This window comes from Suillus fuscotomentosus (genome assembly GCF_016647785.1).
Source record: "Suillus fuscotomentosus strain FC203 chromosome Unknown F5891scaffold_9, whole genome shotgun sequence".
NCBI lineage: Eukaryota > Fungi > Basidiomycota > Agaricomycetes > Boletales > Suillaceae > Suillus > Suillus fuscotomentosus.
Window position 1 is genome coordinate 417,425 of NW_024539521.1, and position 19,425 is coordinate 436,849.

Here is a 19,425-nt window from a genome sequence, read left to right on the forward strand (position 1 = left end):
TGCAAACAATTTTTCTTTCGGATATGGACGCTATCAACCATGACTCTATTTGTTGCTGGACCCGACGGACGGACACTCAGAACCCTGCAATTCTACTGCGAAGTCTGACAATCTCCATCGCAGAACAGACGCAGAGTAGTGGAGGTAACTTGCAATTCTTCATACGGCAATGGTATATTACTCCTAACAAGACAGTGATTTCCCATGGCCGACCTTCAAATACGGGAGAATAGCCGTCCATTTGCAATCCCTTACTCCCGGCACGATGATAAGTATCTGCAACAACCTTGAGGAAACACTTGACAGGACCACATACTTGAGTCACAATCAAGTTGTACCTGGACTTCTAGTGTGTGAATATCCCCAATCAAATTTCTTGAAAATTTCGACATTCGACATCATTCTAACGACTCGACAATCTGGAAGGTTGGTGAGTCCCCGTTGACGCTCAAGAATCACCAGAACCCTGATGTGTTTAGCAGGTGACCTAGTCCACGAACGAGTAACTCCATATAACCGGAAATGAAGGGGTGTTGAAATATCGGCGGAAGTGTTGCTGTCTATCAATTCATTATCGACTTTCCATCGATAGGAACGATCGGAGGGTCGGCAGCCGTTCCACCACAACCGAGTCATTCGAAATCAAAAGAGAAAAAAAACATTTGTGAAATTCGTTGTTCAAAATATTGTAGAAGTTCACTGTGGACTCAGCTGATGTGCAATCGTAGTTGGGTGCAGCATGTTCCGTGTTTTTAGATCCAGCCAGTGATTGAATATACGTGCACACGGTAGCCTCGAGGCACGGTAAAAATACATAGCGGTGCCGGCAGCTTGGATTGGGCCGAGAGTGGTGTTTGGGTGAACTCTAGGTACAATAGGGAGGAGAGGGGGAGGGATGTAAGACCTGAATAATTTTTTGTTCTCTATACTAGAGCTGCATTGTTCTCCATGGTGTGCAAACAAAGGGCAAACAGGGGAACTGGTGGAATGCGATAGAATAAGCGCCCGAATTATTATGAACGGTTTGGTTCCGTAGCTTGCTAGCGAAGGAGATCGCTTTCTGGAGACTTTGGGGGTGACCGGTGACCATTGTTACTTGATTCTTAGCTTCCTCCCTTTTCTTCTCTTTTTTACTTTTTAGTTCACGATAAACTTGCGCGCTACAAGTTTTCATTTTGTACCACGACCCATCCACGATTTTTTTCACAGCAGTCCAATGGATCAGCACCAGCACCAGCACCAGCAGCACATAACCGATGATCACAACCAAAATCTCGGACATGCAAGTCCTTATGGATTCTATCCAGCCGAGCAAGAATCATCTTACAGCCTCGCGTACAACCACCACGCGATGCAGCACCAGCAGTCTTTTCCTGTCGTGCAGCATCCTAACCCTCATCATCCTCGTGGGTACTTTTTCATCCTCGAGGCCAAAACTCACCTTAAACACATGTTGATCTGATAATGTGCTCATGTTCTTGATTCTTTGTAGGCCATCTATCTGCGCCAGACTTGCATCAAGGCCTGCAGTTCCATAATCTTAGCCTCATGCCCACGCATCAAACGCATCAATATCCGCCACCCGTGTATACCTCATCGCCACAACATGTGTCAATGAATCTGCCTGCTGGCTCACCCCCTCCGCCCTCACCTCACATGTACGATCCTTTGTCCCCACCCATTTCAGGATCTGACACATCAGCGGACGGCCTTTACCACCACCATTCGAGAAACAGCAGCGGGACAGGCTCCCCATCGTCATCCCGTGGACCTAGTTTAGTTCATCGCCAATCTCTTCGCTACAACCCCACCCCTTCCCCTACCACTAGTTCTTCTGGGCGTCGTGGCCGTGCTCGTTCCTTAAACGATTCAGACGACGAAGACAACATGGGCGCTACATACGTAGAGAACTTGGCTCACACCAGAAAGGAGGCAACACGCAGACAGCGCATCGAGGCTGAGCAAAGGCGTAGAGACGAATTACGCGATGGCTATGCCAAATTGAAGGACGTCTTACCTGTTTCTAACCAGAAGAGTAGCAAGGTGTCGCTACTCGAGCGAGGTAAGACGATCAATGATAATCTTCGCCACCGGATGTTGACGCTGTGGCGTTTAGCTACCAATCATATCATCTTTCTGGACAAACAGACACAAGATATGCAGGCTCGTCTTATTGTGCTGGAGCAGGAGGTGCAGCGCCTTCGTGCCGTCAACGAGAAAATCTCGCTTGGCACTAGCAGCTCCCCTTCGCCAGGAAATATTCATGGCGTTGATGCTCGGCCGTTGTCGCCTCCCCCCGAGCCTGGGATGCAAAATCATTCTCTCGCTCATGTTCAAGGCCAGCAGCCCCCGCGAGAGGATTCGCGCAGTCCTGCCTCGGATTACTGAGATGCTGTGGTTTGCGCCATTTCCAACGGACGCTGCTGCCATCCATTTTCATCATTTTCTGCATCTTGTTTCACTGCACATCATGTATTTCTTATTCGTGTTTTACGGCTCAGCGGTGGGAGAAGTCGAGAGGTATCTAGCTTTGGAGGAGGCAGGTCGAGGAGTAGGCGCTGGTGACGTTTTCTGCGCTATGCGCAGTACTATTGTCAATCCGCCCTCCTTCGAGCTCCCATACAACTTGATGTTGCAGGATCGATACGAATTCTCGCCCCTCTCGATCCGAGGAAGCGCTTGATTACCCCAATCGTGCTTAGTCTCGTTGATCGATAGGCGTTTGAGACCGTGTCTCCACCTCACATCACCTCGTGGATGCTCTAGTCCCCAGCGGACTGTCGCTTCCTCAAAGCTTAATCCCCAACCGCCAAGTATTCGGGCCACTCATCCCATTCTATCACTAACATGTATTGCACTCTTCTCACGACTGCATCTAACTACCTATTCATCCATCACCTATCACTCACTCATACGTAACGCGTCTACACACCTGCCCGCCATTACACATCATAGGTGCGGCTTGCTAAGACCGCAGGATACGAAATTCACCACGACTGAACGAACTCATTCTTGACGAATACTGCACGAACTCACTCGACGGGAACCGACGGAAAGGGCACACCAAAATTATATGACCCGCTCGCCGAAGTACTTTTGGACCCGATGGTCAACTGTCTCTTCGGTTGATGCGAACGGATTTAATCTAGGGCTTTCTTGATGAAAGCTGTTGCTGCCGCGGGTACCCTCTCTAGGAGAGGGTTAGAGCAAAAAGGTGCCTACCGAAGGAAGTTGTAGAACAGCCCCCGAAGATATGATCCATCATCTGTAGTCAGTACAGTAGTTTGTTCAACGCCTTACGCCTTTCTGTTTTTCTATATCATTCTATCGTCCTCATTCTTGTACAAGGCTGGTCCAGACCTCGACCAAGGGCAAAATAGTACGATCGACCGATCTCAGACTTGATCGTTCGATGAACATCCAGACAATCATACATGTATATTTGTCGGGATACCGGCAGCGTCGGAGGCTCCGGCTTGTTCACGGTCCCAAACAACCCTCGGATTTTTGACCCACTTGCTAGTCACAGCTCCACGTCAAGGACACATAAATATAATGTGGCGGAAAGTAAGCGAAATGCCCTCTAACTTCGCGTAATTCTAGTAATACACGATTGGCTGCAGAAAGAAGATCCCCGGAAGCCGGGGCTCTAACACCACTGTCAAATAGACTCTGGAGTCCTCGGATAAGGTATCGTCAGAATTGGGCACACTGAGTTCATATTCTTAGTATGGGGAGTTCTTCTCCACTGATGCGAATGCATTTATATCAGTCGCTGCATCATGATGATCCGGGAGCTAGAGAGACATTTGGTACTTGCCGGATGGTAAGTAATATTTTTGAATTTCTACGGGGGGCTAGCCTATCCCCATACAATGGAGCTAACAAAATGCAGTCCTCGACGCCGAAACTCGAGGAGGAACTCCACCGGTTCCGAATCTTAAAACTATCGCCGATTGAGAGAAGCACCCTCAAAAACAGTAGGTAGACGGCTCCTTCCAGAATGGGGGTCTGATAAGTTCAGCGGAGATGAATCTGGATAGTGAGGAAGTTCTATCGGCAGTTCCATTGAGCGCAGAGAGAACGGATGTTTATTTTTCATAGACGTGAAAGGGTGACGCAAGACATCCTGATCAGTGTAAAACGTTATATAGTCAAGAGGAGTTGTCCATATCGACGAGTAGATGATCAGGATCCTTTGGGAATAGATCTAGAGGGATCACAAGAACTTGCGCAATGCGCAGCGGACTTGAAAACTAATGTGAAGCTGAGATTGCTTCGACCAGGATAGCGCGCACTCTATACAAAGTTCAGCAAAGTAGAGTTTTGAAACACGCCGTTATGCAAATGCATTGGATCGTGAGACCGAGTGCTTTTAACGAGATGGTCCAAGCCTGCAGTGATGACGATTGAATATTGAGCCCGCATCACGTACCCATGGGTAGGGTGGATATCACCTTTCCTGCTAGGATGATCAGGTCAGATCTCCTCGTGTTGTTAAACAAATCGGAAAGGCGATCTCTCAAGCTGAAAGTGACGCGGGGGCATTGCGGGGGCAAGGCAGGTTGGCTATCACGCTCGTGACAAGAAGGCCGTCACTCGCTTACCATCACGCTTGCGTTTCAGTTGGTTCCACCCGAATACTCGACGAGGCTCCACAGCTTTCCCCGAAACGCAATACGCTAGCTCTTCCACAACTCCATCGATTTGTTATGAACACAGCGAGGAACTGATTTGCGGTTCTGACTTGTGACTGGACACTCTCGACTGCGCTCAATCTGCGATATAGTAAACTACCGATCTAGGGGCCTTGCCTTCATATCGCCATTGTTTGTTCAATGCTTCCAGAATGGAACGGAATCACAAGGCTTGATACGGCCCACGATAAGTTCTACTCATGAAACTAATCGCTTACTTTTCTCCGTGCACTAGAATCAATAATTTTAACCGTCGATCCTACATGGTTTTCGTTCACCCACAACGAGGCTTCCTGATAGGCTGATGCTACAGTCTTATCGATTCTTTTTGCAGGGGCCTCGCAGCTGATGCGCTTTGCTTACGGCGTTCCTATTTTCACCTCAACTTTGCTTCTTGCTTTCATGATAAGCGGCGGGGTCTCTGTAGTACTACATACGCGGGCGAAGCTGTTTGTAGATCCCCGGCGAGCGAAGTCTTCACAATCCTCCGATCCGAGGAAAGTCTAGGCGTCGTGGAATGATGCACTGGAATGCGTGACCACCTTTGTGCTTCTTTCTTGGCACAAGTGGACATATTGAACTCTGCTTGTTCTCTGCGAACTCATCCGGCCGTCTCTTGGTCCACCCGGAATATCCATGTGCACATACATGCTTCCTACTTCGCGGCTGTGTTCTTGTGATCAGTCGAAAGGTTTCCCACTCATCCGTTCCACACGGCAGAGGTTTCATGCAGGGTTTAGCCATCTACTGGGATATGAATGCCGCTGTAACGAAATTCTTCTATCGCATTGGTCCGTTAGTACACAACTGTGGTCGTGCCCTCTAGGTCTGTGCGAGACGGTCGGACCTGACAGCTGTGTAAGTGAAGCAGGCATCGCCTCTGGTGCGTGTTTTTGCTTAAAGTCTAATTACGTCCCCTCGCTAACGTCATCTGATGCTGATTGATCATCCTCCATTCTCAAGTCACGCATCACGCATCTATTCACTTGGACTAACTCGTACGTTAATACTGGATTCGTCAGATCTGATGCGAGCCCGCTGATTGGCGGGAAAGGCCCGCACTATTCTCTGGACTATCTAAAAGAGAACGCGCGCTCGGCTGTAGACAAGGTGTTCCAAATACACAGACACATACCAAACATGGACCCACGGCGTAACACCACTGGAATATAATAACTGCGCCTTATGGACATGAAAGGGGGTAATTGTCTTGTGGTGTCATTTTACGATGAAGGTTCTGACTTACGGCCGCGATACTATCAGGGAAGGTTGAGGTGACGACATTGCTTCGTGGCGTTTACCAACGCCTTAAGCCCTAGAGAAAAGGTGTTTCAATAGTGCGTTTACATCGGCTGGGTGATCACAATTACACAGGAGACCTTCCGAGGCTCATGTGATCAGTCACAAGTGGGTGAATTCAAAACTAGCTTTGCATGACAGCACATATTAAATTATACCAATAGTTGCCGAGAAAAGTGTCACTAGTGATCGGAGCATGGATATGGATCGAAATTTATAAGGTTTAGCGCGAGTAGCGGGGGGATGAACGAAACGTTGTGAGGTTTGTCCTCATGTTGAGAAAAAAAAGATTGAACCGAATTTGAGGACAGACTGAAGCAAAATCACAGATATCGATTCGATAACACGGGCGGCAGCTAGGGTCACCGGAGAGCGCCCTTACTTGGCTAGCCGGATCTAGATTATGGTGTCACCGGCCAGGCAGGGCATTACAAGTTGGCCGAGCCGCGGCGCGGCGGGCACAGCAAGATGATAATGCAACGCATCAGGGTTGCGAACGGTATGATCGGGACTTGGAGTTCTGGGGGGACCAGAATCGAACCCAAAGGAATCGTAGGAAGCGACATGAAGAACGCTATGGGTGGTAAATGGGCTAGACGATCATGAGTTAGTCTAGGGTGAGCATGACTGACGCTCGGAGAAAGGGTTGGGTAACGGGCAAGAAGTGAAAGAATGGAGATGACATGACAATTTAGCAATGGAAGGAAATGGATGATACAAATTACGGACAAAATGGAGAGCGGGTTGTAGCTGATTTGGAATTGATGATCTGATGGCAAGTGGGGGCTGGCCGTGTTAGGATTGGCTCAGGAAAGGATCCGGGCAATGAGGCAGTAATTACTAGACTAAGGAGACTTGAGTGGGAAGAGATGCGTGTCAATGAAAGCCCCGTTTGTGAAAAGATAGGAACCGCTCTAGAAAGAAGAAGACAGGGACTAGAAATCCCGAAGTCATTTTTGGCCATGAAGGGTTGAAGGCACAAACACGAGGCACAGCGGGAATACCATACCCTCTAAATCGGTAACGTGAGATTTACATTCCTAAAATAGTCATCCCAAGCCATTTATGCCAGGGATATTTAGACGGAATCAAAAAACTAACAAGTCTCCTCATCCCCTTCTTTTCTTCAAATCCTCATATTCCGACTACCTTCCTGTTCTCCAGCTCCGACTTTTTTTTCTTTCTTCAGCTCTGTTGTTCTATTGTGCAGTCGGCTCCGGTACGTTCTTGTCCTTATTATTCTTTGTAGTCCTTTTGTTCAAACCCAATATCATAGTCCCAGCATATTTCAAGTGTCAGCTTATTTTGACGATCATCTCTACCTAGCTGCAGTGCAAGCACCCACCTTCCGTACACCGACACATCGCTTTTTTTTTTAGTTTCAATCAGCAATGGAATCAACTCTTCTCGAGCACCCCCGGAGCCCCAACTTCATGGATACCCCATTTGCTTATGACTCGATTGCCAACCTCGAGCCGTACTTGCAGTACCCCCAGTCCCCCTATGGGGTCTCCACGATGTCCCGTTAGTATTGAATGACTCATGTTCCCACGAGTACAACAATTAATCGTATTCTATTTTTAGTCCCTGGACCCTCGTCTTCGTCCCCTCGCTTGGACTTCAATTCGTTGAACCTTACGAACTCAATCGGCGAGTATTCTTACTCTTCGAGCACGTCGTACACGACTGCTTCGCCAGGGCGCCCCTACACGCCCCCCGACAACGGCATCTCGCCTCCCGCTGTGTACTCTCTCAGCGCTGGTGAGCTCTCGTCGGACGGCCTTACTTCAGGCCGGCGTAGCCGTGGAAGCGGGACTCACTCCCCTTCCTCCGTGCACTCTGTTCCTTACTCCGCTGCCGTGCCGCGGTCGCACCGCTTCAACCCCATTGCGGCGCCTACCACGCGCTCTGCCACCAAGGCTACGCGGAGAAAGTCAAGGAATGACGACTCTGATGATGAGGATGATGACTTCCAGCCCTCCATCCCTGCTAACGCCAGCACTGACATGCGCCGCGAGACAATTCGTCGTCAACGCATCGAGTCAGAGCAGAGGCGTCGTGATGAACTTCGGGACGGTTACCGCAGACTCAAGGATGCTCTTCCGGTCTCTAACCAGAAGTCTAGCAAGGTCTCGCTCCTAGACCGCGCTACGACTCACGTCAAGTACCTCGAGATGACCGCTCAACAACTCCAGACGAGACTCCAACAGGCTGAGGCCGAAGTACAGCGACTTCGCTCGTGAGTTACTTATCGCCGCTGCTTTACTACTATCTAACCTTCTGTTTAGTGTCAATGAGGCGTTGATGCTCGGCACCGCTGAGCAACGTCACGCCGCTGCTGCCGCCGCAGTCGCAGCAGTATCTCAGCAATCACAGTCAAATTTCTGATTGCTGTGCTGACATGGGATCGCTCGAAATATTCATGAAAAAAGCACCGTCGGTTTACATTATCAGCATTGTTTATTCGCATGATCATACGACACTGGAACGCCTGTCGCCGGACTACAGGTTTTACGCACACTCAACGGACACTTAGCACGCATTTTTTATTTTTGCACTGGTTATGAACTTCATACGCATCGTTATGTCTTCCTGCGTTGCATGGATAGCGTTTTGAACGTCCTAGTGACGTTCTATTCATTTTCGGACAGGTTTAGGATCGCGTAGTGGCGCTTGCGCCGCTCGTACGTCGACTGCTATGCATCGACGAGCAGGAAACCCTGACGATGAAGATTGGATACCGACTGGATCCGGATGATGTGTGGAGAATACGATACGACACAAGACCGCAATGCAGCTCGAGGCAGCTACACCCAAGTGGTGTGCACGCTTCGCCGCATCTGCGTGAGCTTCTTGTTATCACGCCATCCTCTGTTCCCCCCTTCCGTTCCATTTCATCCTTCTTGCACTGAGACGAACGACCACTTCATTGTGGTACGTGCCTCGTGCACGCCGATACACAGGCGCATCATCAGTGGCAACACTCTCACGGGCATCCTTGCCTTTCTGGAATGGGTGTTTCTTACGTAGCTATTCATTTCCGTCCTCTACGAAGACTATTCCGCATCTAGCACGCACGGCATGTTTTATTATCATCCTACTTATCACCTTTTGTCATGATCCGGCGACTGATCACCGCTTATTTCGTGACCGCTACCCTTTTCGCGAGATCATCAAGCTATCTCGCGGATAACACATGGCGACCACAGCATTGCATGTCTGTGTGCAAGTGCCGCAATTGTGGTTGGCGCAGCGGAGCTTTTTTGTTTTTGAAGGTTGTTTACGAGCACCGCCTACATTTTCCACTTCGACATTTCCATGCCTCAGAGCAGTTCGTCATCCTCTGTACCTCATTTGCCAGTCAAGTGTAGCGTGCATTGAGGAGGATTTGAGCGCCCGATGCATACGGCGATCTAGGAGTTGGTCATTGTTGCAGTTCTTGACGTTCTGTCCACTTCCGCTTGCGGGTTTGGATGCACCGGTCGTCGACATTCCTGACATTTCGATTATCCTCACGCTCTGGTTCACATCGCCGCATATCACACATTGTTACTCGCCCCGCTATCATGTCTCATTGTCGCTATTTCTACACGCGCTATCATTGTCGATTCTCCGTCAAGCTTCTTGTAGGTATTAGTTGTACTTGCCTTGCACCGGCGAGCGCGAGCTGTACTGCATTTATGTAGAATTGTCATACTATATCTCAAGCAATGAATCGATGTTTCCGCTTTTCTGAACAGAATTTCTGAAAGGATGCCAAGAATAGTGAATGAGGAAAGAATTTGATCGACTGCTGCTTGTCTCACATGATGGTCGGCGGTAGCTATGGCCTTATCGATGAGGTCGATCTGGATGCAACGATAAGGCCTTTTGAGTTCCTTGTCATTATAATTAGTCAGACTATACTACTCCAACTACTATGTCAAACAAGCCGGCCATTCACCGCCAGCTGAACATCAAGTCTGGCGTGTCCAAAAGGCAGGAATAGCGCGACTCTGGGGTCACAGAGCGCTAACACTATTTCTCAGGCTCTTGAAGGAACACATCCTGTATGCAAAAGAAGCAGAAGAGCAACAGCGGACGTTCGATAAGCTTATCGCCAATAAAGCTGAAGAGTGGGACTTGAAAAGTGCCGTGCGTGACAAAAGTCATTTTACATTCATCACCAGCTGAAGCTCATGTTTATGACAATACGCCGATCAGAAAAGGATATTGGAAGAGTCACACAGGATGATCAAGGATTCTGATAACCGTCTAGGCAAGGCGGTACAAGATCTACGAGAACTCGTCGTGCGTATTTCGGTCGTTTTCTAACTTTGCCTTGCGTTACCCCTGATGTGCGCGTCTTTTGGAAGCTACGAGTCAAGTCCCAACCTGAGTTTGCGGAAGATATCGAGCTCCTGCATGCCGAGGAAGCACTGGAGGAGGCGAGCGTGTAAGTCTCGGCTGTAAACCTGGAAAATCACGCGATGGTATGAACCTGACTTTTGATTGCATTATATTAGACACTTGGATTCGAAGGTCTCGGCATAGACGTGCAGCTCGTTATAGTTTAGTTGGACTCATGTATTCATTGCGTGGTGTGGGGAAGTGTGCACTGGTAGTTGTTCGTGCTGTTGTGACGTCTTGAGGCGTGTGAGGGCGTCGAGAATGCCTACCCATGCATCTCGATCGGTGCGCTCTTCTTGCAGGCCTCTGGTCCCTGTAGCTCTCGGAAGACCGACACCAAGTGAAGGGGGAACAAAACCAAGAGGGGGAGCTGTGATTGCGGATGGTGCGATTCGTGACTGGCGTATGTGAGCCAGTGAAGAGCGAATAGCTACTTGAATTGACTGCGGAAATTGAGTTGAGATTTTCTCTGAGATGTGTGACGAGAAGTCGACTGACGTCTAGCCGTTCAAAGTACTCGCTCACTTCTAGAACGAATTGCTCTGAGCGCTCTTCTCCCTGAGGGAGGTTGTCATCGGGCTCATCCGTCTGGGGGAGAGTGAGCAGCGAGACGGATGACGCTGCAAGGGATAGGAGACGGGTTATGTCCTAGTAGTGGGGGATAGTTGTGAGCGGTGCGCCCTCCATGCGGTACGCGTTACGGCTTACTTTTTCGACTTCACCCAAAGCGTAAATCTGGCGTGCTGTACGGCTTGACGTCCATATGGGATCGATCTCAGATGGATCGTTCTCTTGGATGGGCGGTGGTTCTTGGCGATGTGCCATGAGGAAAAGAACTTTGTATTGGTGCTACTAATAGCGCAAGTACTGCGGCCAGTATGTACTAGCTGTAGTTAGTTGTTTCAACTTATTTGTTTTCAAGTAAGTTGCGGGTTTATCATTTACATAAAGTTCCCCTGTAGCGCTGAGGGTCCCTCCGTCGATTTTCCGTTGGTTGGAGTGTATCGTATCTGCAAGAAGAGGCGAGGACCCGCGGTGCTCCAAAGAACATCTACCCTTTAATGATCATCCAGGGACATCATGTACCGCGTAATGAGGGGCTCGACGAAAAGTTATACTTAAGTGAATGACCCTGAAGGTGAGAGCGTCCTCCACTGGCTTCTATCATGAGACATAAAAGGTTATTGAACGTTCGATTCGAAGGGCAGTCACATCGCGTTGGTCAATGATATTAATATTAACCAGGGGCAGGGCCGCATTAAAATACGGGGAGGGGGGTCTTAAAGAGACTTTTGCTATCAGTCGTAGACGCGTGCCGCAGCGTGCACGATATCGGAAGTGGTCAAACCTTCGTGTAATGGAAGTACTCTGTGATCCCCTGTAATGACTTGGTACTTCGTTGACTTGATGGTGGCAAGAGAATAAGAGCACACAAGAATGGATTTAGTAATTGAATTACCTAATAAGGCAACCAACCGCCTTTAGTTTCAACTGCTTTGTCTATGCACTATGCTCATCCGATAGTGGAGAGGCTAAAGGCGTAGTAGGCAGCTCCACTATTCTACTTTGTGATCCCGAACTACAACCGACTTGTTAGATGGAATCACCACTAACCTATTCTCCAGTCCAGAGCATCCATTCCGGTCTTCCGTCAAGGTCCCGGAGTAGCACGAAACTTGGTGACGACGTCACCTCATTGACTTCCTTCAATCCTTTCTCAGAAGAAGATGAAAACGATTATTCATCCTATGCTCTTGTGACCTCCTTGTTTTCACGTATGAAGAATAGCTTCGCTGCGCCCTTGACATCTTCCACTCTCTTACCCCCTCCCAATGGCACTCTTGGAGCCCTTACAGGCGAACAGAAACGTCCATCCGTGGCCTCCGTAAACGCATCCGCCTTCTCTTCTCGGTCTTCTGCGCCTGAGCGTCCGTCATCATTGACAGTCGTGCCATCCAGAACTGCGCCACCCCTCGTATCCTTGACGCCAGTCGTGTCAGATCCACCATCCTTTGGTACAGAATTAGACCGCTCGCCTTCACGTAGTGGCCAATATACTCCTGTATATGAGACTCCAGACGGCGGTCTCTTTGGTACCGCTATCCCTGGTTTTCCCATTCAGGACGATGCGCGTAGCATACGCACTACTGCTTCATTAAACCGGTCTGCCTCTGTATCCAAAGTTATACGTCGTATTCGCGGTGAAGGTAGATATACAGATCCTTTCTTAACTACTTCTAACACTGTTGCAGGTCTCTCTCGTGATTATTGGATGGAAGACTCCAATGCAAGGGAGTGTTATGATTGCAAAAGCGTATTCACAACATGGCGACGCAAACATCATTGTCGTATATGCGGTATGTACCCTAACTTTCAAATTCAGACCTGCCGCTCATCCAAGTGCAGGCCAAATATTCTGCTCGCGTTGTGCATCGAATATCATTAAAGGTTCCAGGTTCGGTCATGACGGCATGGTTCGAGTGTGCAATCTCTGTCTCGAGAAACTTGCAAAGGTTGAAGACGAAGATGACGATGACAGGCGTTCTGTTGTCTCTTCTACAGCTTCTCCATTCCCTGCCCACCAGTTTGGCAGCGATTCATTCGCGCTCAGTCTCGGCCATCATCCGCAGTCCCCATTCGCCGCATCCCAGCTGTTCGGAAGGACGGACGAACCGTTTAATCTGTATTCCATTGCTGAGACAAAGAGACTGATATCTGACAATGACTCTGTGTCTACTGCCCTCGCCGAGTGGGAGCCTGTCCGCGAGAGTACAGCACCCTTTCGACGGAACCTCTCAGAAGACGAGAAGGATCCTCCCTCAATATCCAACTTCAGCAAAAATACCGTACAAGCTGCTGTGGCTCCTCGATCAAAGACCCCGGTTGACTTTCCAGTCACTGTACCAATCAATGTCGAGGGCACGATGAGCTCAATTCAGTTTCCTTTGAGCTCTCCGGACCAACACGTGTCGGACAGTCCCGGAAATTACAATACCATGCGCTCCAGATTCAGCAGCTTTGGTGATTTTGATGTTGCTACGCCCTTTATCAGGAGCCGAGCCCATAGTCGGCTCGATAGCTTCCCTACTATTGAAGGTTGGCGCACGAGGCGAGACTCTACCGCGTAAGTTAAAATTTAATATAAGTTATCTTGCATGATCTCATACCACGAGCTTAGTTATGCTCAAGAGCTTAACCTAATTTCCATGTTCCACCTTCGCGTCATGCTGCGGCAAATGCTCACGACAGAGCAGATCCCGAACATCAAGGAATGGGAAGAAACCCTGCTGAAGCTTGCCCTTCGCGTCGCAAAAGAACTTACTTTCACTGCCCTTCCATACCACCAAGGCGAAGACATGGATGTTCGACGATATGTCAAGATCAAAAAGATACCCGGTGGCGCACCGAGTGATTCGGAATACGTTGATGGTGCCGTTTATAACCAAGAACGTTGCCCACAAGCAAATGTCGCGTATGCAACGTAATCCCCGTGTCATGCTCGTAACCTTCCCACTTGAGTTTCATCGGGTCGAGGGCCAATATGTCCACTTTGGCCAGATTCTTAGACAGGAAAAGGAGTATCTCGGAAACTTGGCGAGCAGGATCGCAGCGCTCAGACCGCACGTGGTGTTGGTGGAAAAGTCTGTGAGCAGGATTGCACTCGAAGGGCTTGCGAAGCATAATATCGCCGTCGCTCGCGCTGTAAAGCCTACCGCGATCCAATTTGTGGCCCGGATGACTCAGGGAGATGTCTTTTCGTCGATCGATAAGCTTGCTTTAGAGCCCCGATTAGGTCATTGCTCGCGGTTCCGCGTACAGACTTTCGACCACCCCCTGATCCCAGGGCAACGGAAGACCTATATGCGGTTTGAGGGATGCAGCCGTGAGTTGGGGTGCACCATCATCCTGAGAGGAGGGGATGTAGATATGCTCAAGAAGGTTAAGAAAGTGACCAGATTCTTGATGTTTGTCGTGAGGAACTTGAAGCTGGAGACCCACCTGTGGAAGGACTCCGTGATCACGCTTCCTAGCCTGAGTGCAGAGGCAGTACCGGCAGGCGGGGCTACGAAGAGGTATGCAGAGGGATCTGGCACGGTATCGAACCCTGGTGGTCTTGTGCCCGCATCGGTGTCCCTGGTGCATCTTGTGATACCAGAGGATAAGGAGCGGCAAAAAGCAGAGGAGGCGGAGATCAAAGAAGCTGAAGATGATCTTCCGGATGCTGATGCCGAGCGCCTTCGTCTTTCGAAACGAATCCAGCAGTCACTGGAGCCGTACATCAAGACCTTCATATCCGTTTCTGCCACTCTGCGCTTTCCTCCCCCTCAGCCTATTAGGAGGATGAAGGAGTTGGATGACGAGCTTACTAATGTACAACGCGCTTGGGAAGACGAGATTGTGCGAAGAGAGGAGAAAGGCCCTGTTAAAAATGATAGTAAGGCTCCTTCGGGAACCCCCACCCCTGCAAGTGAGGCAACGGCCACTGTGTCCAGAATCGAACCAGACGTGGACGATGTGAAAGCCCAAATTGAAGCACTCCCACTCCCCGATCTTCCGAAAACACCTACTTCTGGTTTGTCTGAGCTCGGAGAGGAACCCGCTGGTTACTTCGAGCCTCAGCCAAGTACATTGCATGTCCTTGGGGGGACATCGTTCTTCCATTCCCCCCGCCTCATCGATCCTGGCGAGAAAGACCATTTGATTCCCCTCAAGACCGCTACGGACATTGCGCTGGAGAGCCAGTTAGGTATGGTGAAGCATCGCCACGAAGAGCAGCGACGTATTTGGGAATGGTACCTCCGCAAGAACGCTGATGATTTCGTGATTGACCAGTACCAATGCATTAGCCTTTGGGAATACACCATCCCGATCGAAGAATTTGGTCTTCATCGCGCCTGTTTCGCTCCTGGATTGAAGTATATCAAGTTCTATGGCGAGAACGATTGCACGCTGGGTCAGTTCATTGAGAAGAGCGTTAACGAGACGCTGGTCCGGTTCCTTGACCCGAAAGCGATTTGCACTGGGAAAGGATGCAACCAGCCACTTGCGAGACATTGTAAGGTTTTTGTGCATAACGAAACCAGACTTGCAGTTGCTGTTGAGCAGTGGGATGGGCAGATCAAGGCTAGGGGTCCGCATCTCTATCCGTCTCCGGAAACCATCACGACTTGGAGCGCTTGTCGGGTGTGTGGCTCAGCAACCCCATTCATTCCCATCTCCGAAGAGATGCAGCGGTATTCCTTTGCAAAGTTCTTGGAATTGCATTTCTACCCCGCGGACGTACAGCTTGTTCAGGGCGCCGGCTGCCAACATAACATCTACCAACACCATATCCGGTACTTTGCAACGAAGGGAATGACGGTGCGGTTCCAGGCAGATCCTGTTACCATCCACGAGGTTGTCTACCCTGCTATGCGCATTTGCATCCGTCCAGAGTCACAGCTGGAGCTCAAGAATGCAGATTACGAACGGCTACACCGCCGGAATACTATCTGGTACACTGCTCTTGTCGATGATCTCAAGCTCATCAGCATTGATGCAGCCACTGGTGATGAAGAGCAGGATGCAAAACTCCTTGCCGATATCAACAACCTCATTACACGCGCTGAAGATGAGAGAGAGGAGATTGCTCGGTTGATCAACAACATTTATAAGGAGTCGGCTCCGACTGATACGCTCGCTTTGAATCAAGTTCGATCCTTCCGACAGGACAAGATTGTCGCATGGCAGCAGGACTTTGACAAGCTCCCGAAGCCGAGGGGCATTCAGACTCTGGACAGGAACACGCGGAGGGTATCTGCTGCTCTTGGGTCTGTGAGGGCGATGTGGCCAAAGAAATCTGATCCTGCGAGTCCTAGTGAACCTCACCAGCCCTTTTCCATTTCGGAGGCGGAAGAGGGAGCGTTGACTCGTAGACGGGTTACTGGAGGATCTTTATTTCCTCTGCATCAGAGGCTTCGGAGCCTGAGCTTGAAACCGTTGCAGAGAAGACAGGCGACGGCCTCTTCCGATATCGAAGCACCTGGTCCTTCAGCTATTGAGCCTGAAGTGACTACTGAACGGAAATCGGACGCTGACAGTGATTCGACTATCGGTGCATCTAAAGACGATGGGGCACTCTCAGACCAAGGGGTAACATCAACAACACAAGTCAGTGCATATATTGTTCTTTGAAGGTCCCTAGCTCACCATACTATCAAGGCGGAACAAAGTGAAACTCGCGTTGGACGCGTTGTTACAAGGGCATCAAGGCTACCTCGACGGCCACAGAATAAGCCTAGTGTTGCAGAGCTGGTAGCTCGGTATCAAGAATACCTGCCCCCGCAGGGTGTTGAAGAGCTTGCAAGGACCGCTCTGGCTCCATTTCCTCCAGTTTCTGAAAGCGAACAGGAATATCCTGCACAGCCACCGGTTCAAAGGTCTACCATCCGCAGGCACAGAGAGCTTGTCCAAAAGCCCTCGCTGTCCGACTTTGAGTCCAGCTATGCGGTGAATGTAGCCTCGAGGCACCTCAACCGTCGCTCCTTGGGCGCTCAAAATTCACGTATACCTGGAGCAGTTGGGTCTTCTATCGAATCTTCAATTGCATCTCGACGGCCTTCGCCAGATAAACGTGGGCCAAGACCTCTCAACGGTGATCCGACGTCATCGCCGCCACACACATCCAAACCGCTTCCTGCCGGTGGTGGTCGCACCTTGCGACGGAAGCCATCTACCCGAGCCATCCAAAAAGACAAAGCACCCTCTCGTCCCACTTCAGTCGTACCTAATACCAAGCCTCAATTCAGACGGCCGCCTCAAGGTGCCGGAAGCAAGGTTTCTAATATTGCACGACATTTCGAGCGCATAAATCGGGATACCGAACGAGCAAACAGACGTTATGCGGTCATCAGGGGTCGTAAGGCGCGGCCAGTGGCTTCTGCTCGTGCTACGGTTGAGGTTTTAGATAGTATCAAGGATGCGATACGGGATGAGTCAGAGAGCTCTGATAGCTCTAGTGAAGCAGACGATGAGGGCGGTGACGAAGATGAAGCACGAAAGCCGACGGATAAAACCACAATGGATTCATCGCCAGAACAGTCTGTCACGCTTCCTACTGTCACTGTGCAAAATGTTATAGATACATCAAATCCGGCACCTGCAGACGAGCCTTCCCCAGCACCTTCATCATCAACACCGCCGCTTCCACCCCCAGCTCGCCAGCTCGGACCAGTGGCATCATTTCCGCCATCTCCTTTCCTGCAATCTGAGATCCCGATGAATCTCCCACCAACGCCGCCTCCGATTTCGCTTGATGAACCTGGGAGGAACTCGATCTTCAAGCAGGCTTTCCAGGGACTCTCTCAGGGATTGTTCTCGGCTCAGTTCCCTCCGCGCAGATCAGATCCAGAGGCTGAAGATCCGTTGAATGATCCGGAACACATTTTCCGTGATTCTTCCATGGTTGTGAGGACTGATGAGCCTACATCTATCATCGCATTGGCATTGAAGTAGGTTATTTGTCATTTGGCATCTTGTTTATCACTGATCGCTTGCAGCTCTTCCCAGTACCGAGAAATATTGGCCAAGTCCCGGGCCGAGAAACGCACCGCGCGAGAGCCAAAGTTGACTGACGGAGGGGAAGCATTCATGCCCGACGACCATTCTGTCGCGGAGTCTTCCTCGACGTGGGGAGTCGTCAACGTCGAGACTGCAGAACCTGGCAACCCTGCGGAGGAGCTCAAATCTGCGTCGACGAAAATGCCTTGGGTGATTAGTCAGTGTCCTTGTACTTGAACTAATGTACAATGCTGCTGATTCCATTCTAGCGTTTGAAAGTGGTGGTCTAACCATCAGTTGTACTGTGTTGTATCCAGAGCAGTTCGATGCTTTGCGTAGGACGCATAACTGCGAGAAGAGTATGGTTGAGTCGTTGGCAAGGTGTGTCAAGTGGGATGCCAATGGAGGCAAGTCTGGCTCGGCATTCTTGAAGACAAGAGGTTGTAATTCATCTCCTTACCAAGTCATGACGTTACTAACCCTTCCATCAGATGATCGTTTCATTGCGAAAGAACTCTCGAGGGCAGAGCTTCAGACGATGGAGACATTCGGCCCTGCGTACTTTGAATACATGGCATCTGCGATCTCTGGCAACGTAGGTTGTTCTTTTGTTTAGGCTGCAAGCTTTCTAAACGACTTCTATCAGCGTCCCACTTTACTCGCCAAGGTATTTGGATGCTACAAATTGACGTTCAAGAAGTCGAGAGATAAGGGTTCGAGCAAGGCCAAACTGACACATATGAACCTCTTTGTGATGGAGAACCTCTTTTACGATCGTCGATTTTCCCGGGTGCGACATTTACTTGCGGCATAGACACTCTTTGCTGACGATCTGTTCAGATCTATGATCTTAAGGGATCGACCCGTAATCGACACGTGCAATCCACTGGACGAGAAAACGAAGTACTGCTCGATGAAAACCTCGTCGAAAGTGTGTAAGCTATCTTGGAGACATCAAAGTCGCTAAACATTGCTTCCACAGCTGCCCATCTCTCACCATTTTATCTCCGTGAACATTCGAAGCGCATACTAAGAGGAGCATTGTATAACGACACCAAGTTTTTGGAAGACATCAATGTCATGGATTATTCACTTCTCGTCGGCGTTGATGCTCATACCAATGAACTAGTGGTGGGTATCGTTGGTAAGTGGTAAACTTATGTCTGCTTGTGACAATGTATTTACTTCTTGCTAGACTACATTCGCACCTACACCTGGGATAAGAAACTCGAGAGCTGGGTGAAGGAGTCTACCTTCCTTGGTGGTGCTGGTAGAGGAGAACCCACCATCGTTACACCCAAGCAGTATAGACAGCGATTCCTCAGTGCCATGGACAGATATTTACCCCTAGTGAGTGGGCACGAAGATGTTTTCACAGCGTTTCAATGACACTTTCATCTAGGTCCCCGATCGATGGATGAAGCAGAAAGACATCCCAGAAGAAGACCCTTATAGTTTGAACAGCCTGGTTGAACTCTGGCCAGACTGGTGAAGCATATCA

General features: G+C 49.7%; 5 protein-coding genes across 5 annotated transcripts; 4 read left to right on the forward strand and 1 right to left on the reverse strand.

Moving 5' to 3' along the window:
* The first annotated feature begins 975 nt into the window (after positions 1-975).
* F5891DRAFT_750347 (uncharacterized protein) lies at positions 976-2,854 on the forward strand. The gene is made up of 3 exons (XM_041373098.1): positions 976-1,406; positions 1,493-2,062; positions 2,117-2,854. The coding sequence occupies exons 1-3, from the start codon at positions 1,217-1,219 to the stop codon at positions 2,386-2,388; spliced, it is 1,032 nt and encodes a 343-aa protein (XP_041230177.1). The 5' UTR covers positions 976-1,216; the 3' UTR covers positions 2,389-2,854.
* A 4,320-nt stretch (positions 2,855-7,174) lies between these two features.
* Positions 7,175-8,567, forward strand: F5891DRAFT_750390 (uncharacterized protein). The gene is made up of 4 exons (XM_041373099.1): positions 7,175-7,215; positions 7,273-7,520; positions 7,581-8,235; positions 8,285-8,567. The coding sequence occupies exons 2-4, from the start codon at positions 7,388-7,390 to the stop codon at positions 8,382-8,384; spliced, it is 888 nt and encodes a 295-aa protein (XP_041230178.1). The 5' UTR covers positions 7,175-7,215; positions 7,273-7,387; the 3' UTR covers positions 8,385-8,567.
* Positions 8,568-9,814: 1,247 nt separating this feature from the next.
* F5891DRAFT_1011967 (tubulin binding cofactor A-domain-containing protein) lies at positions 9,815-10,828 on the forward strand. The gene is made up of 5 exons (XM_041360694.1): positions 9,815-9,974; positions 10,025-10,130; positions 10,200-10,286; positions 10,352-10,431; positions 10,502-10,828. The coding sequence occupies exons 1-5, from the start codon at positions 9,916-9,918 to the stop codon at positions 10,527-10,529; spliced, it is 360 nt and encodes a 119-aa protein (XP_041230179.1). The 5' UTR covers positions 9,815-9,915; the 3' UTR covers positions 10,530-10,828.
* F5891DRAFT_1184026 (uncharacterized protein) lies at positions 10,559-11,210 on the reverse strand (the record flags this gene model as incomplete). Its single annotated transcript, XM_041366384.1, has 3 exons — positions 10,559-10,828; positions 10,884-11,033; positions 11,094-11,210. 3 exons carry the CDS (start codon positions 11,208-11,210, stop codon positions 10,559-10,561), a joined length of 537 nt encoding a protein of 178 aa, XP_041230180.1.
* Positions 11,211-11,982: 772 nt separating this feature from the next.
* On the forward strand, positions 11,983-19,416 carry F5891DRAFT_1126407 (uncharacterized protein; the record flags this gene model as incomplete). The annotated part of the gene is made up of 15 exons (XM_041364088.1): positions 11,983-12,592; positions 12,638-12,742; positions 12,792-13,509; positions 13,564-13,819; positions 13,848-16,199; positions 16,221-16,535; positions 16,587-17,875; positions 17,924-18,141; positions 18,194-18,364; positions 18,416-18,519; positions 18,571-18,714; positions 18,765-18,855; positions 18,907-19,068; positions 19,120-19,274; positions 19,327-19,416. The coding sequence occupies 15 exons, from the start codon at positions 11,983-11,985 to the stop codon at positions 19,414-19,416; spliced, it is 6,780 nt and encodes a 2,259-aa protein (XP_041230181.1).
* Positions 19,417-19,425: the final 9 nt, after the last annotated feature.

Coding starts and splice junctions, on each gene's coding strand:
- F5891DRAFT_750347 (XM_041373098.1), top strand. CDS start 1,217: ATGGATCAGCACCAGCACCAGCACCAGCAGCACATAACCGATGATCAC. Junction 1,407..1,492: donor TCCTAACCCTCATCATCCTC/GTGGGTACTTTT, acceptor GATTCTTTGTAG/GCCATCTATCTGCGCCAGAC. Junction 2,063..2,116: donor GGTGTCGCTACTCGAGCGAG/GTAAGACGATCA, acceptor TGTGGCGTTTAG/CTACCAATCATATCATCTTT.
- F5891DRAFT_1011967 (XM_041360694.1), top strand. CDS start 9,916: ATGTCAAACAAGCCGGCCATTCACCGCCAGCTGAACATCAAGTCTGGC. Junction 9,975..10,024: donor AAGTCTGGCGTGTCCAAAAG/GCAGGAATAGCG, acceptor ACTATTTCTCAG/GCTCTTGAAGGAACACATCC. Junction 10,287..10,351: donor AAGATCTACGAGAACTCGTC/GTGCGTATTTCG, acceptor GTCTTTTGGAAG/CTACGAGTCAAGTCCCAACC.
- F5891DRAFT_750390 (XM_041373099.1), top strand. CDS start 7,388: ATGGAATCAACTCTTCTCGAGCACCCCCGGAGCCCCAACTTCATGGAT. Junction 7,521..7,580: donor TGGGGTCTCCACGATGTCCC/GTTAGTATTGAA, acceptor TTCTATTTTTAG/TCCCTGGACCCTCGTCTTCG. Junction 8,236..8,284: donor GAAGTACAGCGACTTCGCTC/GTGAGTTACTTA, acceptor CCTTCTGTTTAG/TGTCAATGAGGCGTTGATGC.